At 39.3% G+C, this 27,102-nt stretch overlaps 1 protein-coding gene across 2 annotated transcripts in view; it reads left to right on the top strand.

Annotated features, from left to right (window-relative positions):
- The window catches only part of Dpys (dihydropyrimidinase), a 73,317-nt gene that overhangs the window by 18,028 nt on the left and 28,187 nt on the right, over window positions 1–27,102 (top strand). Inside the window, exons 5-7 of one of the 2 annotated variants that reach the window (XM_026384535.2) lie at window positions 10,275–10,431; window positions 11,554–11,695; window positions 13,286–13,428. In XM_026384535.2, coding sequence (XP_026240320.1) covers window positions 10,275–10,431; window positions 11,554–11,695; window positions 13,286–13,428 — 442 coding nt within the window. The remainder of the gene's footprint in view (window positions 1–10,274; window positions 10,432–11,553; window positions 11,696–13,285; window positions 13,429–27,102) is intronic. The other variant, XM_026384536.2, reaches the window with a different exon arrangement.

A 27,102-nucleotide genomic window follows, 5' to 3' on the forward strand; every position in this document is an offset into this window, starting at 1 on the left:
CTTTTTAAAATGCAATCAATCAACACTTGTGTTAAGAGTGAGCTTAATTTCACACAAATGTCACAAAGGTCTTGGTCCCAACTATTTCAGATTGCTTGTCTCCCACATGTCACATATGATAGAATTGCAGGATAAAAGCAGCCCTTCAAGAAAATACTGCATTTATAGTTTTACGTTATTCCCACCAGATGGCGCCGTTGCCAACTCTATGGAATTGGTAAGGTTTCCAGTGTGAGTGGAGCAAAGTTCAGAAAATGATTTAGGGAACAGTAAAGCCAGCAGAAACGGTCGCTCCTAATCCACCAGTATGATTTTGTCAGTTCTGTCAGGAAGCAGTTTCTTGTCCTTGGGTACTTATTTGATACTGGGATACAGTTCCATTAGGATCAGAGTAAAGATCTGGGAAGGATTTTAAGGCTGTAGATGGTAAATAAGTATGAACATTTTAATTTTGTTTTAAATTTAGTTTTAATTTCAATTTTATTTCAAATATGCAAAACATTTACACAGTCCAAAAGTCAAAATTCTATATACAAAATGTTAAGGAACATCTTATTTTTTCTTCTCTAACTCCATCTTGTCATATCCCATAGTAATTTTTTAGTTAATTTATATTTACAGTTTCTCTTTACAATATATATATATATATATATATATATATATATATATATATATATATATATATATATATATATAATATTCTAATTACTCTATCTTTCCTATATAAAAAGGAGCATAATACATAGCATTTTAAACTTTGCTTTTTTTCTCTCATTTGATAATAATGTCCCAAAGGTCAGCCTTTTTAGGTGTGGAGATTTTTCTAGTTCTCTTTCATGGGCACAGTGTACTTCACTGTATTTATCCAACTAGTCACCTCTTGATAGACACTCAAGTTGATTCCAGTTTTTAGTGATTATAAAAAAACCCACAATATTGTCTTATGCATATGTTATTTCATGTGTGTGGACAGTGAATTACTTTCCGATCGATATTATAATAAATGACCACAAACTTGGTAGATTGAAACAATAAAAATTTATGATCTTACCATTCCAGAGGTCATAAGTCTGAAATAGATCTCACTGGACTGATGTCAGGGTGTCTGCAGGGCTGTGTTCCTTTCCAGAGACTCTAATTCTCTCTTTCCTTGCCCTTTGCAACATCCAGAGGCTGCTCACACTCCTTGGCCCATGGCCCCTTCCTCCATCTTCAAAGCCAGCAGCAGTGGGTGGATCCCTTCTCACATCCTTTATTCTGACCTCCCATTCTGCCTCTCTCTTACACTTTAAGGATCCTTGGTTTGCATTGAACCCACTCTATTAATTGGAGATCATCTCCCCATCTCAAGGCTCTTATTTTAGTCACATCTATAAAATCTCTTCTGCCATATAAAGTAACATACTCGTGTGCTACAAGAATTGTGATATGGACATCGTTAGGGATCCCTTATTCTGCCTAATGCAGAATGGTATCTTCATGGTAGATTCCTAGAGGTAGGGATAGTGAATACAGAATATTTAAATGTTGCCTCGAGTGTTATTGTTTAGTCAGATTTATTGTAATAGTATTTGTGAAAACCCCCTAATGTTCAGTTGTTGAAGACGCAGTGGAGTCCAGAATAAAAGGCACGAGAGATTTCCCACCCCTTGCATGTGCCCTTGCAGTGAATGAGGCCTGTGACCAAGAGGAACCAGAAGGGAGAGCGAGTTGGAAATTAACAGGGTCAAGCTGTTCATGTGGTGACTGCATCCAGCAATCCCAAGTACAGACTCCTGGGGAGTGTACAGGGACAAGAGCTGGGGGACCACATGGGCTTTTGCGAAAGATTCAGCTACCCTATATACATTCATTTATAATCTAACACAATTTATGAACATAAAAGAGTAATATAGACCTATTAATTGTTACCTTAAGTAAGAAATAACTCCTCCTTACAGGTTTATAATATGAAAGTTGCCCATTTGTAAATACTTTTGCCAGCCCATTCTATCTTCTAGGACTTTGACACTCACAGTGGGTCCCTAGAAGGCAGCATTGTCATGGCCTGGGAGCCTGTGCAGAATGTTGGCCCCCATCCCAGGCCCACTGACTCAGTATGCACTTCTAACTGGACTCATATGCATATTAAAGTCAGAATCCCTGTTTCAGGAGACACACAGGATATTCAGTTATTGATTGTCTCTATTGTAGTAGCCTATAAATACAATGCTATTTAAGTTGATTTTACTGTTCAATCACCAACTCTACACTCAGAAGAGAGGGAACGTGATTTTAACAACCAACATTGTCCAGCGCTTAATATGTGCCTGGCACATAGTAGTATTTTAATATCTTTTATCTTACTTCGGGTTTTACTCTATATTATCTTATCAGCATATTTTCATGTGTATTATTACTTTTAATTGTCATAATAATGTTTCAAGCTCAATTTTATCACTGTTTAGTGACTGGTGAAGCTGAGGCTTGGGAAAGATGACTGGTAAATTTAGCTGAAGAGCACATTATCAGTAAGTGCTAAATCTAGAACTCAAGCCCAAGTCCATCATCCCAAAGCCAAACTTTTTTTGTTATTTTTCATCTTAATCTAGGAGAAGTTGGTCTCCAGTTGGGGAAATGCAGATATCTAGTTTATAGTTAATTGACTTGGAGTTTAAAGAGATCAAGTGATTTTTGGTTTTTGGCATTATCTTTTAAAATTTTACTGAAGGCATCATCACCATGTTGTTATTTTTATAAGTATTAAAAACATGGAAATGCCAAGAATGGAAACATCTGCCAAGAATGGAAATGAACAAGTATTTAATGGAAAGTAAACACCTCCTATCCCTCTCAGTTCACTCTTCGGCGCCAACGATTTTATCATCTCTCTTTAGTTTTGGTGGTTATCTCCAAAATTCTAAACTCGGAGTATGAAAACACTGATTTGTGATTTCTTACAGTATCACCTGGCTTTCAGCTTGGAAAATGAGTAAATCTTACTCCCTGAGAGGTCACTTCGAATGGTGTACCTACATTTATGAGCTTTGGCCATTGCTTTTAGTGGTATCTTCCTTCTCCACCAAGACGAAGAAGGAGCTGAGAGGCCCTGGGTGAACCTCACTGCCTCCTGACCTCCACCCACTGCAGGTGGCGCTCAGCGGTTGTAGTTCTCTGTAACTGGAGTTGCATGACCAGGCTTTGCCTGTAGGTTAAGTCTGGACTTTAAAACTCTTCAGAACATAGGATTGTGGTAAAATTCTTCTCCATAGAAACAATTAGAAGAGACCTTGAAAGCAATGTTTATCACCAAGCCACTGCAACTTAGTGTTATTCAAACTAACTGGTGAAGAAGCAATTTCCAAGAGTCAGGGTCAAGTGGATTTTCTTCCTTTCAGTGAGGCTCAAAAGCATGACTCATTTTCGCTTGCTACCTCTTTAGACCAGGATTGACTTATAAAGTTTCTTGTTTTACCTGGAATTTTTCAGTTAGCTCTTTCTAAAAATTGGTTAGGAAGCAAAGGCCTTGTTTACCACATCACCAAGAGTCTCCAGCATCTTTGTGCTTTCTACTGAGTGCCACGGGGCTCTTCTTGCAGAGATTGATTTTGGTAGAACAAAGGGAATTTTTTAAGAGTTGCCCCGTTTGATAGTTTTGTTCAAAGCCTGCTGTAGAGATGTCATCCCGAGATACTCTAGGCTCAATATGTGGTTTCTAAGTTCTCAGATCACCCTTTTTCTTCAATTACCTCGAAGATTCTCAGGTCATCAGGTCATTTTTTTTTTTAAGGAAAAGTGTGTAGAAAGTACATTTTCTTTCTTTCTTTCTTTCCTCCCAAAGGTATTTTTTAAATTCCTTGTCCTTAAGTTTGTTGGATGATTTGAATGGGCGCAGAATTCCAATTTCAGAATGATTTCTTCTGAATTATCAAGACACAATTTCAATCTTTTCTGGCATTGAGTGGTTACTGATGCACAAGCAAATGCAAATGAAGTTCTTGTTCTTTTATCACTAACTTGCTTCACCATCTAGAAAATTATATTTTTTTTCTTTATCATACAAGTCTAGAAAATTCATTAAGAATAGCAGTGGGCCTTTTAAAAATTCACCTTTGCGTTCAAAGGCCTGCTTTAATTTGAAGACATCTTTGATTCTGAAAATTTTCCTTCTTTTATTTTCTCCACCTTCATCTTCTCTGATTCCTTTTCCTGGAATTCCTCCATTGTCCTCCATGTCCTTTAACTGTTTTTACTCTGGGGAAAGTACTTTAAACTTTTACTCTACAGTTTAGGAAATGTTTTTGTTTATTTTTTCTGCCCTTCTCATGGACTTTTATCTTGGTAGTCTTATTTTTAAGTCCGAGAAAACTTTGTTGTTCCTTGATTGCTCTTTTTTTCCCCATGACTGCATCTTCTTTTTGGTTTGTATTTCTTAATATAAGCATTGTTTTCTTGACCTCTCTGAGGATACTAGTGCAAAAAAAAATTTTTTTTCTGTTTTCTGGATTATCTCTGTTTTCTTTCTGAGTCACGTTTTCAGTTTAACAAATGTTCTGGCTCCTCCCTTTTTGTGTTGTTTGTGTCAGGTGAGCTTGGCTGTCCATGTGTGGAACTGGACAGGCCAGGTGAGTAGTGTGGGGAGTGGACATGGGTTTCTCCCGGCACAGATAGGACTGTTTCCGGAATGAGCTGTGGATGGCAGGGGGTGTGGCCCTGGAGCTTAAGCTTAGATGGTGGGAGCTTGACTCGGTGGCACTGACACCATCAGAAGCCTTGTCTCACACACCATGGTGAGGGTCAGGGCTGACTGGTCCTCTCTTTGTTCCCCTCACTTACCTGTCCTTCTCACCCCAGGAAGTGCACCCATGACTTCCTGAGTCCCACCTGTGCCTTCTACCTTTCCCTTATTAATTATGCCATCTCATCTGCTTTCCATCTTCCTGAAGTTGGTTAAAAGCTCTGGTCAGCATGGTCTCACTCCACTCACTCTTGATGCAGCTCTGGATTCCCTCCCTCTGTACCTCTTCCCCACGTGAGCTGGGAAGGAAGGAAGTTCAGACCCTCAACTTTAATGCAAGACCTGAGCTTTCCTTGTGCTCATACCTTGTTATTTTTTTTTTCTAGAATTCAGCAGCTGTGGTGAGTGAAAAGCAGGTGACAAGAAAAGGCATAAAACTTTCAAGTTCCAGGCATCCAAACCTGAGTCGCCTTTGACCATGGCTAGAAAAGTCTGTTTCATGCTTTTCTTTCTCAGTCTAAGTTGGGCAACTGGAACTCAACCCACTGGTACTTCCCTCTCACCTCTCTTACATGAAGTCACTTGTGCAAAAGTGAAGCTAGAACATCAAAAGCACTCCCTTCTCTCCCCGGAGAGATCAAGTGTAAAGTCGTGTTGCATTTAGAAGTTCTGGTCTCTGCAGCCCAGACTGCATTTCTCTCCAGTCTATTCTTTGTCCAAGGACTAAGTGTGCCAATGTTGATTCATCGCCTAGTGACACTTTTTATTTTGATCCGAGTAGCTTTGGTTATATGTACTCCTTTCAGCCATAGTATTGCATGTAGGATTATTAATGATCTTATAGAAAATCCATTCTTCACATTTCCCCCAACCTCCCAATAGAACTTGTGTACACAGGGATTCACATCTTTGCTGGTGCTATTTAGAGTGGTGGTGACTTCTCTCAGCAACTTAACTTGATGTTCTACTTGTATATACCTGTGATAGTTTGTTTTCCATTTACTATTGAGATTTTCAATGTATTTCCCACACATGCCCTGTTCAACTTGTCTTAATGAAGTCCAACTTTATTTTATATCCAAGAGCCTATCTTCAGGGTAGAATAATTTTTTTTCTTTATCTGATTTACAAAAAACAAATCACTGAGGCTGAGGTTGTAGCTCTGTGATAGAGCACCTTCCTAGCATGTGTGAGGCCCTGGGTTCAATGATTATGTTAGTTCTGAAGGAGTTCACAGGGAACTAAGCTACCTTGTAATTAGTTTGTTGTCTATTTATTTGATTGTTGGTTATTTGATTTAGTTGGGTTAAGTATGATTTTGGGTTTCCTATAGTAAAAAGCTTTACTTACCAAGTCTATTGTTATAAAATATAAAGCTCTCTTACATAGAGGTTTTAGATTTCCTGTTTTTCATCTTATTTCGACTTTGACCTCCATAAAATCTTCTTATGTTTAAAAGATGGGGAGAAAGTTCCACACAATGGCCATACTCTCCTCAAGTGGTCATACTGACCATTGCTCCTTAGTGCTGAATGAGAACAAATCGAATCCTGTTTGCACACATACAACGTGCTGATATTCTATAACCAGGGCCACAGGAAGGATGATGTGTAGCAGGGTTGAGGTAGATTTGAATCTCAGCCTTTGTTTTTCCTTTCTTCCTCTTAAACATCAAAACACCCAACTCTCTTTTATTTAGAACATTATTTATTTTATATTCAATTGTAAAGCAGTAGAAACTGACCATTTTAAAGTTTTTTTAAAAAACTGGAATTGTGTAAACAATAAGGAAAATAACATTTGTGGAGTGTACCAGTTTGCTACAGCTGCTGTAACAAAGAAACATAGACTAGATGGCTTAAAGAACAGAAACTTATTTTCTCATAGGTCTGGAGTTTAGAAGTCTGAGATGAAGGTGTCAGTAGGGTCTATTTCTTCTGAGGGTTGTGGAAGAAGGATGTTTCCAGGCCACTGTCTTTGGCTTGTAAATGGCCATATCCTTCCTGTGTCTTCATGTTATCTTCTTTTGATATCAGATATTTAAGTTTCCTCTTCCTATAAGGACCCCAGTCTTATTGGATTAAGGCCCAACCTAATTACCTCCATTACCTCTTATTTTCATACATTGAGAGCTTCAACATCTGAAAGTTAGCAGGGGACACAATTCAGCTTATAACATGAAGCAGCTCCAGGGGTTCAGGCACATGGTAGGTACTTTCATATACATTAATTTATTTGACCTGCACAAAACTACCATACTAGAAGGCACATTGTGATCCCATTTCATAGGTGCAAAGAACAGACTAAAGCATTGCCATCTTGCACAAAGCTAAAAAGTAGAAAATTAGGATTTGAACTTAATTCCGTCTGATCTGCTCTACCATGCCGCTTCTCTTCTCAATTATTTCCTTTCTTTGTAAAAGTAATATTTTTTAATTCAAAGCAGAGCCCAGGAAGGTTTCACCCTGTCATTTTAGCTTGGAAAATTTATTTTTGCAGGTGTGTTTGGCTTCCTAGTTGGTAGCCAATGTTCCTGTTCCTGGTACCTATACTACTTCCCTGCATCCCTCTACACATCCTATGACTCAGTGAAGTGCTTCTCACATAGCCACACAAGGCATTCACATCTACTCTATCACCTTCATCTCATAATCATGTTGTCTGGTACAGGGGAGTCTGGACAGGTTTGATGTGCTTCGTTATTTGGAAATCTTTAGAATCTCTCAGAGGGTGAAATAACTTTTAGTGGAAGATTGCTTCATAAGTGCAGAGTCTTTTCCTCTTTGGTTTTGAGCCCAAGGATGGAGGCGAACACGTCTGTGGGTAGACAGGGTGCAACCTACTGTGAGACTTGCGCAGGCAGTGGGAGGAGATTGATGATGAAGATGTCTCCATCTCCCAGGAGTTGTTGGAACCATCTGGTTGCAAATGTAATCAGAAGAGTACCAGAGTAAGGACAGACAGAGAGTTTTTCATTGCCAACCTGCTACGTAGTAAGGGAAAGCAGTAAGTGAAATTGGAAAATTGCTCAGCCACATCCACAATTAGCTTGTAGTTGACTTAAACATTTAAAAATGCATGCTCTCTACCAATGACACTTTTCTTAATAACGTGGTACCTATGATCTGATATCAGAAGAGGAGGATTTTAATTCTGACTGTATTACTAACTACCAGTGTGCTCTCAGGTAAACTAATTACTCTCACTGAGCATCAATTTCTTTATCTGTCACCCGCAAGAGGGTTGCTGCAAGGGTCAAATTAGATGGTGTGCAAGAGCTTTGCAGGCTATGGAGCACTATATAGATGTTAGCTCTTTTTATTATTCTTTTATTTTGGGCCCAAATCTATTAGAACCCACAATTATGCTGAATTGTCTGGTTTGATTCTCCAATTTATGGATTTTACAGGCCCCCTGTTTTACTTCCCATTTTCACTTCTTACATACTTTTAGTTCTTTGAAAATGTTTTAGAATCATTGTGAAATAGGGTGAAGAGCAGTTGGGAATTTTTACTTTTTAATGTTTTCATATATATTTATAAACAGTTAATGGAGAGAAAATTGGGGGGGGGGAAGAACCCACCAGTTCATGAAGAGTTTGTATATACCCCAAAAGTGGCCTGTCACATTTTAAAGGAACTAAGCCCTTCCAAGGAAATTACCTGTCATTTGGTTTCAAAACAGTCCTGGCAGACTCCCGGTAGATGCTGACACTTTTAATTTTTCCTGAGAGCTATTAAAATGGTAGAAGTTTTGGAACCGTATTCCCATATCACCTTGATGTGCCAAGTGATTGAATAGAACGTGTGATAAGGATCTTTCCTCGATGATGAAGCACCACAGAAAATCCTGAGTTGGCAACTCCAAAGTGATTGCCAATCAAGTTTCAGAGTTCTCATTACCCAAGCATCTGTAAAAAGTATCAGAATAAGAAGTTGTCTTTGAACTTGCAAATAAAAGGTTGTATCTGTCTTTCTCTCTCTCTAGTAGTAGTACATTACTTCTTCATTCACTAGAAATGATCACTGCTTATTATACATACCAGAAAGAGATGCTAATGGCATTTCCCCTTTCTGGAAGAGGGCAGTCAGACCCAGAGCAGGTGGGATTCATCCAAGTGGGTGCATTTGGAAGCAAACCATCTCTGCTATGGCTGTTCCTGGAGGATCACTTTCATTGACCACAACTTGATACTGGGTTACTTCAGTGAATTTCTTGGGTTTCAGCAAGTCTGACTTCTATGACTTTACAATTTCCTAGGCTGGCTAGAGGAAGATGGCTAGTTTGGGGGAGAAAGGATCTGTGAGATAATAGGGTGCTACATCCCCACTTAATGTGACTCAGGCAGCTGGTAGCTATCTACTCTCAGTACTCTCTAGGGAAATCAGTTAATTTCAGTTATATATCAGGATTGTAACTAAAATTTGGCATCTGATTAACCAGAGTGAACTAATTTGGTATGCCAGTGTCTCCTTACTGCACACTCCGTTTTTTGATTGCTTGCATATGATGAGGTTGATGTCAGTGAATCTATTATTCTGACAAATGCTAATCAGAGGTAGGATTCTGATTTTAAATTCAAATTCATTGTGCACTATTAAGTTTTCTAACATTGTGTGCTTTTGATGGACTCATTTGCATGATTTTTAAAATATGCATTTCAGGCTATAATTTTATTATCTGAGTGTTCTTTTACTTAATATGAGTTTTTTGAGGAGCTTTTTTTAGGGTATGAAAAGGTTAACAATCTATTTGCAGCAGCAATATGCTCTGATTGAATTCCATATGACCTATATTAATCATTATCTGTCCTCTGTCGAGTAGAGCATAAGTTAGGACCACTGGAATACTAATGACTAGGTTCAAATTCTACCTCCTCTGCTCCATCTATGTGCACTATATGTAAAGTTACTATGGAGAGGTACATAACCCCATAACTTTATCCTCATGTTTCATTGGAGATAATAATAGCATTTTTCTGATAGAATTTTGGAGATGGTTCCATTAGAAATGGCACGTGTATAAGCCATATTTTGCTAGGTGTACTGCAGTAACAATGCATCTAAATTAGGAATGGCTGACAACTAGAGGTTTGCTTCTCATTCATATTCATGTTCATTGTGGGTTGGCTTTGCCTCTGCTCCATTGTCTCTTTGTTCTGGGACACAAGAAACAGCCCCTATTGGTGTCATGACAGAGAAGAAAAATGGGGATGGAAGAACCCCAAGACATTTTTAGTTTGTACTTGGAAGCAGCACATTTTACTTCCATTCATATCTATTTGGCCAAAGTAAGTCAGTTGGTCAAAACTGGTATCAGGTGAGTGGGTAGAATAATTTGCTCTACCATGTAAGTGGCTAGAACATAGTAAATGCCCAGAAAACATTAGCTTTTACTTTTAATCTGTTCACAAAAGTAAATTATAGTATGGGATTCTGCTAAGCTAATGAAACTTTCCTCTGCTAGGACAGAGAAGACTAATATTTGTGGGTTTTTTTGTCATATGGTTCTTTTAAAAACAAATTAAAGTGCAGAATGTTTCCTTTGAACTTTCCAGGGAAGGTGGTCTACGGAGAACCCATAGCAGCAGGTCTGGGCACCGATGGCACTCACTACTGGAATAAGGAATGGCACCATGCAGCCCACTACGTCATGGGTCCACCTTTGAGACCAGACCCTTCAACTCCTGGCTTTCTCATGAATCTGTTGGCTAAGTAATCATTGTGTAGATGACTATGAGGTGTTTTGCCAAAATAAGTTGTTTTACAAGTCTCAGATTTGGGTGAAGGAGAGCTAGTCTTAATTCTGGAGCTTTCATGAAACTTCCAGTATTCTGTTCTTCCTGACTTGAGAGATCTGGGGCACTTCTCCTTACCTGGAGAACAAAAACACTGGCTTAGTTATATTATATTATGATATGCTGTCAAAATCTCTCCTGGACATAGAGTAAGCTGATTATTTTTACTGAATTTTTACTTCTGTTTTTTTAATCTTTCTCTTGTTACCCAGAGAGAGCCCAGTCTCTTTAATATGCATCCCTCCACCCCGCCCAGTGCTGGGGGATTGAAACCAGAGCATTCCACATGCTAGACAAGAGCTCTGCCACCTAGCTACACCCAAGCCCTGTGCCTTGAATATCCTGAATTTTTTCTATGCTGAGATAATGCAGGATCCAGATTGTTGTGTAGGTAATTCTGTCACTTTCTGGAAAGGGCTGATCATTGTTCTTGAGCATGATACATATATGGACATTCTGACAATCCCCCATTCACAGATGCTCAGATTCAAGTTACCAAACAGATTTTGAAACTGACTATATGAGAGTTCACTTGTCCATTTCTTTCAGTGTCTTTCCTCTTTTACCTTTCTGCATTCCCAAGATAATACACAAGTCAAAGCAGGATTTCAGTCCCTGGTGACATCATCATCCTTGGTCAGACTCACAACCGTATCACAATGCGGTCATTTGCCCAGGGGTCACCCTGGAGGACCTGCCCTCCATTCCCATTACCTGATACATGGTGACCCTGATGTTACTATTATCAAATACAACTGTTAAGTTTTACCTAAGACAAACTCATAAGCACAGAACCAGTAGGTGACACAGATGAGCCTAGAGCTCAGGCTTTCTAACCCTTGCTTGCATCTAGGCTTCTTGTTCTCTGAAAGCACCTCTTAGTATAAAGACAGGAGATGGGTGAGACACACACCTGAGAATGCTGTTGCATTTTTCTGATTCTTGGTGGTGAAGAGGGTCAGGAAGTTAGGATACGTATGGTCCTTTCATCCTCACATGTTCTGTCTACTCACCCTCATGTTTGTTTGCTTGTTTACAGTGATGATCTGACCACAACAGGGACTGACAACTGCACTTTCAACACGTGCCAGAAAGCTCTTGGGAAGGATGATTTTACTAAAATTCCTAATGGGGTGAATGGTGTTGAGGACCGGATGTCAGTCATATGGGAAAAAGGCGTGGTAGGTTTCATAGGGTCCAGTCTTGTTTTGCTTTCTTCTTCAGATAGGATCCTGACTGATTGAGAGCCAGAATGGCATAAACCTGCTTAGAGAAGCTTCCTGATTTTTTTTTTTCATTACAGTGGGAATCCAACACCATTGCCATCAATTCTATCCCATCCCACCCTGGAGCAGTATCAGCAAACAAATAATTGTCTTCTCTGCATGCTTCAGTTTAGAGCTGCATTGGGAATGGACTTACATTAGGTACAAAGAAGGCCATTCTTGCTGGACATGGTGGCACATGCCTGTAATCCCAGCAGTTTGGGAGGCTGAGGCAGGAATATCATGAGTTCAAAGCCAGCCTCAGCAACTGAGCAAAGCCCTAGAGACCCTGTCTCTAAATAAAAAATAAAGCAGGCTGGGGATGTGCCTGAGTGGTTAAGTGCCCAGGGTTCTATCCCTGGTATCAGACAAACAAACAACAACAACAACAACAACAAAAATCAAAACCAAACAAACGAGAAGCCCATTCTTTAAATGTTACAGTTCTGCTTTGTTTCTCATGTTCTTGGATCCCAATTCCTCATGTGTCACTACTATGAATACTTGAAATAATGGAAAACACATGAAGGCTACATATTATGTTCATGTTTGTACCTCCTTTTTATAAAATCTTTGTAGATGTCCCTTTTTAAAGAACCCTTGCATATCATATTTTTAAAACTGCTGTATGAAATCACATAAATAATAACTCAAAGTTTTTGAGGGGGAAGAAAAGTCCAATTTCTTTTTGATTTGTGTCATTATAGTAAATATCTTCATTACAGCAGATTTTTATAATTTATTACAGTTCCAAGGTATATAAATATTTTATATAACGCATGATACTATGATATTTTCTGAAACAAGATGGTTTACTTCTAGGACTATGTCTTTTAGGTCATTTTTTAAAATCATTTTTTGAGATAGGAATAGTAAACTTTAATAGCAATATACATAGGAATAAACTCTAAACACTTTTTCTATATTAAAGTATCTTGGAATAGACTGTTCATGATTATTGTTTCATGTAAGTTTTAATTGCATGAAATTGAACCTCTTAAGTCAAGTTTGCAATCTTTCTAAAAGTGTTACCTGATTTAAAAACGTCATAACCTGTCTTATTTTAACTCCATAGTACCTTGCCTATGTCTACATGCTTATCTTGTCAGTCTTGGGTCTATGATAAATTAGCCAGATCATAAATGTAATAGGTGGTGGTAGAAAACTTTAAATGGCAATTGGAAGTACCATTGCCAACATTTAGCTGTCATCTGTAGCAACCTGGTATGGTTCTGGGCAGGATGGGAGGAATTAAGGGGGCTGTTTTTTTGATTTGATAGATTTTTGAAACATCATCCTATGTAACCCATTGTCTTCTTCATTATCTTTATGCTTGTTTAACACCAGCATCCACAGATGTGGCCAGCTCCTCAATATAAGAAATTCAATGCAGTTCTGGTTGGTTTAAGTGATGCAAGTCTTGTATTTTTATTGATAGGAGGTTTTGTTTTTTTCAGTATTTTATCATCAGAACAAATGCATTTTCTTTTTGGAATTGTTTTATAGCATAGTGGTAAAATGGACGAAAACCGATTTGTGGCAGTTACTAGCACAAATGCAGCCAAAATATTTAATCTTTACCCAAGAAAAGGAAGAATAGCTGTAGGATCAGATGCTGACATAGTGATTTGGGACCCAAAAGCCACAAGGTAAGTCTGACTTCTTGTATTCCTTGGCTTCATGATGAAGGAAAAGCACTAACTTGCAAAGAAATTTTGCTTTGGCCTTAATCAGCCATTTCTTATTAGGTGATATATTTAGCCATGCTCAGGAATTTTGAGACTGTGCACAAGATAAAGGTTTTGATATACAAATATTTCTTTGTTTTTCTTGGCATAGAGGTTGCAAACCTTGTGTTGCATTCTCTGGAAATGGATATGTATAGAAAACCAATATGAATTTACCACTTCAGTGCCTGGCAAATGCCTGACTTCACAGGGAGGAAAGGTACAGCACAATGAAGAAAATACAAGGCTTAATTTGAAAAGGGCTGAATTGAAAACTCAAAATAATTACAGCCTTTTTAAAGCTTTCAGATAGAAAAATTCCAGCACAAAGGATGTCACTTTTTGTTAGCCAAATTTTCCAGTTGAGTTCATCTTGAGCCTCTCATTCCCAGTAGACTCGAGCTTTTTGTTTCCAATTTCCATAATTCTATGTTAATATTGCAGGTCTGGCAAATTCCACCAACTCAGGAAAGCATTCGGTGGAGGAGGAAGCTCTGTGAATTTCTCCTTACAGGAGGAGAGCACAGACAATACCTGCATACTGATGTGTGTTTTCTGTAGACTTTGCCACTGTAATGGAGGGAAACCATTATATATACACACACACAACTTCAACATTTTGTGTGTGTGTATATATACATGTGCAAACAGCAATATCATGAGCCTGTCTGCCTTACTGTACAGCCATTTATTAAAAGTCTATCACTTTTTTTTTTAATGTAGTAGGCAAAATGTGTAGCTTCTTGGAGGTGGTATCATCATAAAGACCCACTTCCAATGAAATGCTCCTAGGCCGCCCTCTGGGGAAAACTAAACTAACTGTGACTCTGAGCCTAAATCCAGCCCCAGGTAGTCTCTGGACCCTCGTTGTCCCTATCCAGGGATCATTTCACATGGTTGGAAGACTATGATCATGTCAAGTAGCCAAACACTTTGCCCTAACACCTCTCTGCTGGTTAATGATCCATGCAAAGCAGTAAATGGTGATACAAGCATCTTACTTACCTGAATATCCTTAGAAACCAACTAAGCACAACTCTAAGTCTTTGTTATTATGTTAACAAGGAATTGCTGACCATTAAGAACTCGATACCTAGTAAAACCAATAAGGGCAGCTTCTCTACTAGGCTAGGAAAATTTTGCTTTGGAAGGCAATGGGAAGAAAAAATTGCTTGGTTTTAGAATGATCTGCACATGAATTGCACATGCTACATTTAGAGAACCTGAGGCATTTTAAATACCACTCTGCAGTAGGCTGGTGTATGCTCAGCAGTCTCCTACCCAGGGTCACCTTTGCTGCAATTCAGAAAATTTTAGGCAGCCCCAAGGGCTGAGACAAGGTAGATTTTTGGAAACATCTTGTGACTTAGGGAGACCATCAGGTTTAATCAGAAGACCTATAAATTTTCAAAAGGGGCAAAACTATTATGTGGAAGAAATATTTATGAAAAATTATGATTTTGAAGCATAACATCTGGGAGAGCAGAACAATGATAATAATTAGTAATATTTTGCACTTGCATGGCTCATGGTGGGTTAAACTTCAGTATCTAAAATGTGATTTATCAGGTAAGACAAATAAGATTGCTTCATGGAAATGAGAAAACTATAACTGCAAAACAGTGTAAGTTTGATATGAGAACCCTGACCATGTGACTCTGACTTTGGACACTTGTATGTTTTCTGTGAGATTCCGTGCCATGCTATCTCCTGATTTAAAGCACAGCACTTTATATTATACTTGCTTGTTCATGTTCTGTTTTTAATTCCAGTCAGGCGGGCCAATAAATATAAAACCTTTTATGGACTTGATTCTTTTCTGTGTTTTTCCTTATCAAAGGTGAGAGAAAGATGAAAATACTCTATTGAGTGATATGACTCTCCAGTCTCATTCCCAATATTACCCAGAGTGCCTCGGGAGGCCACTCCGTGTGGTTCTTTTCAACCCTACACCTGGGTTACTCCAGCAGCGCCCAGCCTTAACAGTCCTCCCTGGCTGGTTTAATTTCTGAGGACGACCCCAGCTCGGGTGCAAAGCATTGTCTTCCTTAGGCAACTGGACAAAGAGAAATGACCGGAACATAAGGTTGTGAATAATTCACTTGCTTTATTTACCACATATTGCTGCTTGGAGGATATTTATAGGCTGTGATTATGTATCCTTGAGTCATGTTTTTAGACTACACAAATTTAGATCACTTTCTCACAAGTTCCAGCTCCTGATTTCTATAACATTGTTTTGTCCTTCCTTTCCTATTCAGTTGTTTCAGAATAGTACATAATGATCCAGATAGGTAGTTACTTTTTAAGATCTATATATTACCTGCTTAATTTCCCTCATTTCTGGTCTAAGAATAACTAACTTAAGGTCAAACCAAAAGGTTTCTATGCTTGTAAGTTTCTTTCTGTCTCTTTCATCAGTTTTGAAATATTTCTTATATAACAGGGCAGTTATTATAATTCACTTTATATACTGATACCATAAATTTCAAACTTTAAAATTTCATATATATGGCATTTTGGGTAAAGATAAATATAGATATATAGAGATATATGGGTACATAGATACAGATTTGGCCTTTAATTATACATATATATTACATCTGACCTTTACTTATTAGCACTAAATCTTCTTTAGTAGTACAAGTACACTTTAGTAGTCTTAGGTATCCTTTCTTGCTTTTTGTCTTGGACTGCTTATCATGTGCACCTTAGTGCTAGCCATAATGAAGACCAGCTCAAGTCCAAGAGCCTGATATGCAAGTGCTGGCCTGAGATCCACCCAAGGTCATTTAAAGTCTCTGTAAGGCTTTTGATGTAGCTGAGTGGCAGAGGACTTGTCTAGATTGCAGGTGGTCCCCAGGACCACAAAAATAAGTAAATAAATAAAACTAAATAAAGTTTCTGTACATCTACTTGCACATATGCAAAGAGGGATTGCTAATAATAGTTATGCCTACCTCACAAGGTTTTTGTTAGAATCCCATGAAGTAATACTTGTAGACATGCATTATAAACTAAGAGAGTGTTACACAAAGACAAGATGTGTGTTATTATAGCTATTTTATATTTTTCTAGTTTGGCCAGTGTCATGCTTTTTGGAATATTTTCAGTTTTTCATGTTTGCAGATCATTTACCTGTCCAGGCAGACAGATGAACCACAGGGTTCTGTTTCTCTGATACTCAGATCTTTTTTTTAAAGAAAAAAAGTGGCAATCTTTTCATTTTTCTTATTTTACAGTCTTTTTGAAAAAAAAATGGAGGAATCTTATCAGGGTATATTGAATTGATCTATCCCCCTTTGGAATTCTTTGACTTATTTGATTTCACCATCCAACTATTTGGCATTGTCATTGCTCTTTTTTTTCCCATATGAACACTGCAGAATGTGGGGAAAGGAGAGGCAGGGCAGTTGAGGAGGAGACTTCATGGAATAATGAATCTGGAAGAAAGTGTGTTAATGGTGGTTCACATCACAAGGGAGCGACTATTGCAGAAACTCTGCTGAGCCCTTCTCTGGGTGGATCACAGTCTCATTCTCTATTCTTGGCCTGCTTGTTATGAGAAAGTTGCTTGTCTGGCCTGGCTGTTCCCAACCAAAATTTATGCTGTTGACCTCAACAGGGACCTTTCTGATGTGCCACAATATTTTTAGCCTTCTTTAATTGTCCAGGCATCATCCAGAGCTTTCTGAGTCCCCACACACTACCTCCTGATTCTCAGTGCCTTCCTCTTTCCACCTCATGTCCTGAGTTCTATGAATCCCACACATCCACTTAGAATACTGTACTTCAGTTTTTATTCACCTCTCCCTCATTAATAATCTTGAGATCGAGTTCTAGTTCTTAAAATAAATGTTTTATTTCAGAATCATTGCAAAAGTTACTGAAAACTTGCAATGGAATTACAGAGACGTTTGATGCACCCCACAGCTATTTTCCACTATTATTATCTTACATTAGTATGGAACATTTGTCACAACTAATGAACCAATGTTGGCATGTTACTTTAATCAGAATCCATACCTCATTCGGGTTTGCCTAGTTTTTACTTACCGTTCCTTTTCTGCTCCAGGATCTCATCAGGATCCCACGTTGCATTAGTCATCCTGGGCTCTTAGGCTCCTCTGATCTATGACAATTTGTCCAATTTTCTTCTTGATGACCTTGTTAATTTTGAGGAATATTGGTCCAGTATTCTGTAGAATATCATGTGTTGTTGTTAAGGTTTGGATGGGGGTGTCCCCCAAAAGCTCTCATGTGAGACAATGCAAGAAGGATTGAAGGAGAAATAATTGGGTTATAGCCTTAACCTAATCAGAAAAATCAATCCCTGATGGAATTAATTGAGTGGTAACTGGAAGCAGGTGGGGTGTAGCTGGAGAAAGGGGTTGATTAGGAGCATGGCTGTGTGGTACCTGGCAAATGGAGACCTCTCTCTGTGCTCTCTGATCATCATGTGAGCTGCTTCCCTCTGCCACACTCTTTTGCCATGATGTCCTGACTCACCTCCAGCCTCCAGGAATTGAGCCTGCTGTCTATGGATTGAGACCTCTGAAACTGTGAGTCCCCAAAATGAACTTTTCCTCCCCTAAAATTGTTCTGGTCAGATCTTTTAGTCATAGTGGTAAAACAACTGACAAAACAGTTGTGATTCTATGTTTTCCTCGTTGCTAGCATGGGTATGAGGGAAGGAAAATAGCAGATGTTACATCATAGGAAGGGTTTGTGACGTGGATGGGACTTGGTGCTGTTGATGTTGACCTGGCTGAGGTAGCATGTGTGTGCCAGGTTTCTCCACAGTATGGCCCCACTCCTCAAATTTCTATGCTGTACTTTTGGGGAGGAAGTCACCATGGGCAGACCATATTTACAGAGTGGGGAATTGTGCCCTAGTTTGATATTTTAGTTGATTCTGTAGAACTTGGGCCTGGCCCAGTTCAGCACAGAGCAGAAGAACAGGAAATGCTGTTGAACAGGAAGTGAGAAGGATACCACCTTCTACACTGCATTCAAGATTGATGCGATAAAGCAATGGCATCAGGAAAATTGGAAATATTGTATTCAGCAACAGCTGTGGGGAGGAGAAGAGTCAGAATAACATTTCCCCATTTCATGCTTTAAACTTCATACACGTGACCAATTCATTGTTGGAAGAGTGAATGAATTCAGAAGAATATAAATAAAAAGGATTTTCTGAGGACAAGAGGAAGAAAAGTTTTGCTAGCCTTGTTTTTTTTTTTTTTTTTTTTTTAAGTGTCCGTTTGTTTCTGAGGTTGGGAGCGATTTGTTAAGCAGAGCTCTTCGGGAGAAGAAATGAAGCTGTATGAGAACTGCTTTCGTGTGCTCCTTCTTTCAGGGAATTTACTCTGTACTGGAGCACTCCTGGGAACCAGGCCCTGAAAGTCAAGGTTGTACAGACCCTAGTTCTGACTTTAGGAAACTGACAGTCTAGAGAGAAGAGTTGAGACAGAAAGTCAAATATTCTCAGTCTAAGCAAGTATGTGTTAAGAATATCAGAAACAAGATGCTGTGAAAGTTCAAAGAGGAAGGATCTTTCTTATGTTAGGACAGCCATATGCATAAAATCACACGAGAGAGAATAGTTTGTGAAGTATCTGCCCCTGAGAGTCAGGACTAAAGCGTTGGTGAGGTAAACTGAGGCACCAATGGGGAGTTCTGGGAGGAAGTGGTTACGGCTGAGAATTATGAGAGAACTGATTCAGCTGCAGAAGAGGAAGGGAAGGTGAGGAGGTGATGGGCTGTTTCCAGAAGCATTTTAAAATAGATCTCACCTTGTACAAAAGCATTATTTGATCTATCAATAGACGAATATATCTATGGAAGTTTTTCTTTCTACAAGAATTTATTCCTTTTATTTCACCTACCAGATTGTTCTATTAACTGAAGGCTGGTAATCTGCAGGCTTTCTGTGTGACCACACCATTAGATGGTGGCCAAATTTTTTCTGCAAGATTTCCTTGCATGGTTTTAACAAAAACAATTGCTCAGTTGACTAGTTACCTCAAATGAGAGCAATACACATTGCACCCAGATCCTCAAGGGGGCGCCCGTGGCCCACACTGAGCTCAGTGGATCCAACCAGGCCATTTGAGCTGCTGGTTATGCAAGAACAAGCCAGCCTCTGGAGAACAGATGCACTTGCTAATGATTTTTGGCTTCATGGTACATAGATGTTTTCATTCGTTTTTTATTCTCGTTTCGTTATTGACAACATGTAGAAGTAAGTGTGCTTGCCACACAGTCTGTAACCTTAAAAACGGACTGCATCAAAGTTACCGAGGGGAGATCAGTGGAAAGAAAAGCAAGGCAGCCATGCTTTTTTTTTTTCTTTTTTCCTTGTAAACGTGTAAAAAGCTGGATAATTTCAGGCGTTTGACATGTGGTGATGGATGGTGAGAGAGAATTGGGAGTGGACGCCTCCAAGAAAGGTTTGGATATACTGATGAAAGATTACCCAAGACATTACTGGCTGGTAAAAGTTCCTGCAAAAAATGACCTGCAATAGCTCTTCTGTGTCATTGCACAATAAAAAACACTGCATTCAGTGCAAAGGGAGCATACACCTATGTTTTTTTTTTTTTTTGAGCTAAGAGTCTGCCATATTCAGCTTGACGGCTCACTGAGCCACTGTCTATTGCTTGTGACAGAAGTATGTGTCCTAACACTCCACTACTTCGGTCAAAGCTTTAAATTTAAGGACATATTCTCTAGCTAAATATTCAGTCCATTTCTGTAGAATATTTTGGTACTTGGAGTCAGGGGGAAGAAATCAGGAGTATTATTTTTATGAGGTATCAAGAATTTGTGGTGTCCTGTGGTTAAAACAGAAATCAGTGAGATTGACCAACTGGTTAAAAATCTTATTAGAGAGGATGGCATGTAAGTTAACTTGCAAGCCACAGCAGCAGCAGTAACTCATGTTCTGGCAATTTAAGGCTACCCCGTGAGCTTCAGTTCTTCGGTATTCATTAAATAGCACTTAGTTACTATAGCAACTGTCCCTTTTCAGTATTTATGAACTACAGGATATCTCACAGCATCTCAAGTACACAAACATGCAGCCAGCACACTGTGTGCACTGGAACATTTAATGAAGACTTCTAGCTGCACTGGATTCTGCCGAGCCGGCATATTTTAGATCACAGAGATTTTAATTTATTACTTTTTTAACTCAATTACAGCAGACTTTGACCTTGAATACGCCATTCTTGTAGGCATTGTGCTGTCTTTCCTGCTTAATTTCCTTCACTTTCTCAATGAAGATAGAGATAAATGAATTTAAGTTTATATCCAGTGAAGAGTAATGACTTGCAGCTTATGGCATTATGCCCCTCTGGATTCTGGAAGGGGCCTTATGGATGAAATCAAACAGGGAAGAAGGACTTTCATCCTCGAGTAGGGGGATTGTAGCATGTGGGGAAAAGAAGAAATGAAGAGTAAGGTGCTCATTGGCAAAATGATGCTTATGGCTTACAAATTTGGCTTTATTATCAGTGGCTGTTTCATAGGCACTACCAGCCAATTCCCCCTTGAAATTGCACATTGCATATCTTCTCATTTCTATGCCATAATCCTCCTCCTCCAAAGAAGAAGCATATGCACACATGCACACCTTCATAGCAGATAGAAACCTGCAGTTCTGCCTTAAAAGCTGGTCAACCTGAAGACTGCTTTTCATGCCTGATTCTAAGAGTATTTATAACTAACTCCTCCCCCGAGGCCCCAAACCTGAGCCATCCCAGTATGCACTGTGTGGGAGGAGGTGGGGGTTGCAGGCCTTGTCTAGGTGCATGAGTGGAAATGAGGATGATGTGCTCTGTGATTTTCACAGTGCTGCCTGTGTGAGTTCATGGAGGGACAGGGTGTAGGGCGGCTGCTTTAGTCGATCCAGGTTGTGCTTTGTGCAGCTGCAGGGTGGTCTTTCATGTAGTCATTGCCACAAATTTATATGGTAATTATGACAATTTTCTGGGGGAGATGATAGTGAAGTATCTTGAGGAATAAGTGTCTTTTGCTAATCTACCCAGAATCCAGCCTGCAGTACCACAGAGAAAGTACCAAAGAGAAAGGCTTTGGGGCTGAATTCTTCCTCTGCTGCTTACAAACTGGATGGGTGACCTTGGGAATGTTGCTTGATTTTTCAGAATTTTAATTTCTTGATTTGTTAAGCAGGCAGGATGATGATGTGTATGTTATAGCATTGTTCTGTTTAAAATAGTGTACATTAAATGTTTGGTACAAAATTAGTGTTCAGTAATACTGGGAAAGTACTAGGTAACCAGTTAGAAGTAGGGGGTCCATTTGTGTAATTTGTGGAAGCTGCTAATAGCTATCATTGTCATTCAGAAGTCATTGTGTAATGACTTAATTCAGACAGCACCAAAATATACTAAAATTATATTTCATATGAAAACTCCATCTCCCTTATTTCTTGTATCCACCTCCTATTTTCACCAAGATGACTGAAGTTGAGAAGCTTGGTTGGATTCTTTTGGCTGAGATAGTCTGATGAAATCAGAATTCTTCAATGTCCCCAAAGCTGACACCTTTTAGAAATTATTTATAGTGAAACTGGTCAAACAAATCACATAATATTCATTTTGTGGCCTTCGGTAGACATCTGTTTAAAAAAAGAAAAAAGCTTGAACTCTGCATGAAAGAAAACTTGCTTTGCTGATTACAGATGGTGAAATTTTAACCACTATTTATTCCAAGTTGTTTATTTAAACATGTTCTGATGCAACTGAACCTTTCAAGGAACTAGGAATCATTTCTGGAGACCTTACTAGTAATAGCTGCATGTTTTTTCAAATTACAAAAGAAAAGCAGCTTAGAAATGAATCACAGTAACCACTTCTATGGTTGACCATTTGCCTTTGCCAGAGTAAGCCTGGTTTATTTCAGTATTAAAATTGGGCAGAAAGAAAGCACCAAGGAGAGGTTGTATCTAAGGCACCAGATTTCCTATCTCAGCACCTGCTTTATTTTTCTTCCTACCTGATGTATAGTCTATGTTTCTCTGTTTTTGACATTTGCCTGCCTTCCAGGACACTTATGGGGAGATACAGGGGCTTAATACTTACTTGAGTGAATAAGTCAGACACCAGTAGTCTTGGGACAGTGAACAAATGTGTGATTGAAATTTTTGTTCGAGACTTTGTTTACATATTCTTGGAACTGATTTAAGATCTACATTTTACATTTTCCTCCTTTGAATTGAAACAGAGAGGGTGGGGCAGTAATAAATTAACTCTCCATATTTCTCTGTACTTTCTGAGGAAAGTGCTTGATAAAGATGCCCTTTGGAGTCAGTGGCCAGTCAGCATCCTCAGGCCTGACCACCAACATGGCCTATTCCAGCTTGAATGCTTTTGTGGATCGAACAACTCTGGTTTTGGTCTCAGGTTCACCCCTAATTCTGGCTAATTACCTTAAAAACATAGACTCTTGGTTATGGGGGAAATAGAAGACAGGGTGAAAATGGATCCATGGAAATTTAAGACCAGTACCTGGAAAAAATTCCAGGATCTTATGGGGAAGAAATGGAGGCACCTCCGGGAGTGGACCCCTCTCCCATCCTCTGAGGTGACACAGCTAAATATTCGCTTTTAAACTTGAACCTGTACCTATTTTGTTGTTCTAATTGCACACTGAGTCCTTTAAATACAGAACATTGGCACTTACCCAAGACACATGCACATAGGCATCTCACTGTTTCCTGTTAATCAGGGCCTCTGATTACAACCACATATATTTTACACAAACATACACATGGGCCCTTGAGCCCCTGATTCTCATCACATATAAGCAGAGACTCGTGAATCCAAGGTCAGTGCTTCCCCACCACTCTTCCTGGGCAGCAGATTGCATGTCTGTCCTTTGTCACAAGTGTGCTCTGTCTGGCAAGTGGCATGGATCCCAGCAAATCTGCCAGTGCTCCGTCCCAAGTCCATCCTGCTGGCAGTGGAGAGTCTTTGGACACCAGAAGGCAGTTGACTTTTTAGCTGAAAAGATTTCATGTGCCTGCAAAACACCTACTCAGAGCCCTCCCACCAGAGTGGCCATGCACACCAGGAAGAGCCGGGGAAGGAGAGTCAGGGTACATTAGGTTTATTTTGCAGCTGCGACTGGAATCACATTAAACCTATTGTCTAATTTCCTTTGTCTAACTTAATTTCTCTTTGGCTGGGAGGCAAATGGATCAATATTGTTTTTTATGCCACGATTACATTGCCTGAAGGAAATTTTCCATCAGTTCACTGTGCTTGCCTGAGTCCTGTAATTGGGGTTGCGAGCTGTCCAGGCACTGAGGGGCCTCCCCAGACGTGTGTGCAAAGCCCACCGTCTGTGCAGAGCTCACTGAGCACACCTTCTGGAAGGGTCAAACGGGCTGCCCCTCTCAGGACAAGGCTTGGCATCGGTGCCAGGGATTTTTGCACATGGTTCTCAGGCTGTCTTTTAATATAGATAGGTTTGGATATATATTTTTTTCTTTCCTGTGAAGTCCTTTCCCCCCTGCCTTTTCTCTATCTTTTTCTATGTTTGCAGTGTTCTCTGCCTCTCCAAAATTTCTTAACAGTAGTTTTTTTTTTTTTTTAATTTCTGTCTTATTTTCTTCCTGTCAGCCCCATCCCACCATCCCATCCCATGATTCTGCCCTTTTCTTCTCACCAGGAAATGTTCCTATTTTGCTCTCAGTTTTATCCTCCTGCCAGGCATTTAAGGAAAGCTAAGATTCTGGAGGCAGAATAATGAGAAGGCAATTTAGCCATGTGAAAAAAAAAAATTGGAGCATTTATTGGTGCAGAAGAGAGGTTGGATTTCTTCCATGGTGGTAATGGTGGTGGGGAGACAGTATTAATCAGTTACCTATAAACAAATTTATTGCATGCTTGGTATATATAAGAAATTGCTGCATATGTGGGGGACATAAATATAAGGTATAGTATCTGCCATCAACGAGGCTGTGTTTTGTTTGCACAGATAAGATATAAACATGGGAAAGGATAAATAATTTTAGGGACAGAAGAACAAAACACTTCACTACAAAAAGAAGGGGGAGGATCTTGTGCTGGAATCCTTGATAAGTGAGTGGTCCAAATAAATATCGAGTTGAGGTTGTCTGTGGACTTAGGTTTGGGGAAAGGCATCAAACTAGCAGAATCCTTGAAGGTGGCTCTGGATAGGTGGACAAGGGGTGGAAAAGCCATCCAGATGGAGAAGTCAGGGTTAAAGAAGGAGAAGTCAGAAAGATATTCAAGGGGGAATTCAGACACCAGAGAGTGAAGGGTTTAGGAAGGCAAGGAGTTGGAAGATAAGATTAGTCTTGACTAGATTGCCAAGGGCTTTGAATGCTAGAATGCTAGATTAAGTTTAGAAGTACGTGCAAAGCCCGCAGCTTGAGCAATTGAATGCCTCTGAGTGACGCCTTGAGTGTGTCTAAACCCGCCCTTTCCAGTCTTTATATGGCACAAGCAGAAAATGATATTTTTAGAATACGTGAGGATGAATAAAAAGGGATTTGGAGGTTGGGAAGACATAGGGCAACCAACTTGTCCTGTTTTGTCAAGGACTTTCCCAGTTTTATGACTGAAAATTCCATGTCCCTGAGAACTCCCTCAGTCTAAGACTTCACTGTGACTGTCTGTCACCCCAGGAGGATGCTTTCCATCAAAAGTGACTTGTCTAGGAGCTTTACCCACATCTGGTCACCCTGGGGTCTGAGTGCTTCAGTCTGTGCCTGAGCTCATCCGTTGGGGATTCTAATTAAGTAGAATTTTAGGGCAATGAATGTGGGGGATGAATAGGAATCAGGGAGCCAAGTCAGAGGTTGCCATTGGAGTCTGGCTTGAGAGGATAAGACCTCAGACAAGATGAAGGCATGGAAAGTGGGGGGAAATAATTGATCTAAGAGATTTTGTTCCCCAGGAGGGAAAATACTCCCCAACAACATAGTAAAAGACTGAAAATGGAGTGAAGGAAAGGAGAGAAGAGGGACATCAAAACAATTATGGCTCTGGTCATTTGTGACCAAGCATTTATTGAGTGGCAACTGAGTGTAATACATTGTATTCAAAGATAAATGAAAAGTTCTTACTTTGAAGGAACTTGCTATCTAATTGAACAAGTAAATAACCCAGTTAACTACTATAAGGCAAAAGACGAAGGTGTGCAGTCCCATGGTTAAGGGCATGGCAGAGTGGAACCAGGTAACTGGAGTCAAATCCCAATTGTGCCCACTAGCTCCCTGACTGTGGGCAGGATACTCCCCTCTCTAGAATAAAACGCAGATTTTCCTCTTCAGTAAAATGTAGATATGATAATAATGGTACCAACCCTTGGGGGATGTTGGTATACAGTAAAACTGGAAGAAACATTACAATCATTATCATATACAAAGTAGCAAGGAGGTATCAAATTGAATGACTTTTATAATGTGGGATCCTAGAGAAAATACAGCTTAGAAAAATCAACACTAGTCTCAGGATGCTAGTTTGTCTTGTCAATCATAGTTTCATCCCTGTTTATACACATCCTCTAGTACACATTTAGTTTGTAATTGGCATGCCAGCAAGGTACAGTTTTAACTGCAATTTCAGTAGAATGCCTCTTGGAAATAACACTATGCAGGGCCAGTAAACATTTTTTGGATGATCCAAATGTGTTGTACAATGTTTTGATGTGCAGCTGCTCTGCCTGACAGCATGGAACAGTGACCCCAGGGGAAGAGTATCTATATAAATTTCTCCATGCTAGGTCCTCCCTCATCTAGGTTTCATAATAACGGGTAACTTCTGCAGCTTTTAATTTTTTTGCCATTTAAAACCAAATTCTGAGTATTTGCATTAGATGGCTTACTAAAATCAGAATTACTATTTTGAAGGGTACAATCTTTTGACACAGCACAATCTTTTACTTTCTGTTGACTTTTCCTTTTCTATAGGTAAAAATTGTTACCTTTCAGCTGCAAATTACATATATTTAAGCATTAAGGAAGTTGAACACTTTTTTCATTTATTAGTCATTGGGTTTTTTTCTGATAAAGAAATATCTATTCACATTTATTGTTCACTTTTCTTTTTGGTAACATGATATTTTTGTCTTTTTATTTAAATGGTGTGTCACATTTCTTGCGAACTCCCCAAGGTTCTACTGAGAAATAAATGCTAAAGTTACATGAAAGTGTTTTGAACAAACTATAAAGCATCCTATGCATGTTACTAATATTAAAATGTTGACTTTGTTAGAATCATGTTTAAAGCCATGACTGGTGGTGCACATCTGTAATCTCAGTGGCTTGAGAGGCTGAGGCAGGAAGACTGCAAGTTCAAAACCAGCTTCAGCAACTTAGCAAGGCCCTAGGTAACTTAGGGAGATTCTGTTTCAAAATAAAAAATAAAAAAGATTGGGGATATGGCCCAGTGGTTAATCACCTCTGGATTAAAACCCGGGTGAAATAAATAAGTAGACTTTATAACAAAGAGGTCTTTGCAAATTCAGAAATAACCTAACTAGAGTGTCACCTTTATGGGAGCAGGGATTTTCATTGTTTGCTCACTGTTAGTTTGTAGC

The sequence above is a fragment of the Urocitellus parryii genome, chromosome 7 (genome assembly GCF_045843805.1).
Source record: "Urocitellus parryii isolate mUroPar1 chromosome 7, mUroPar1.hap1, whole genome shotgun sequence".
NCBI classification, from domain to species: Eukaryota; Metazoa; Chordata; class Mammalia; order Rodentia; family Sciuridae; genus Urocitellus; species Urocitellus parryii.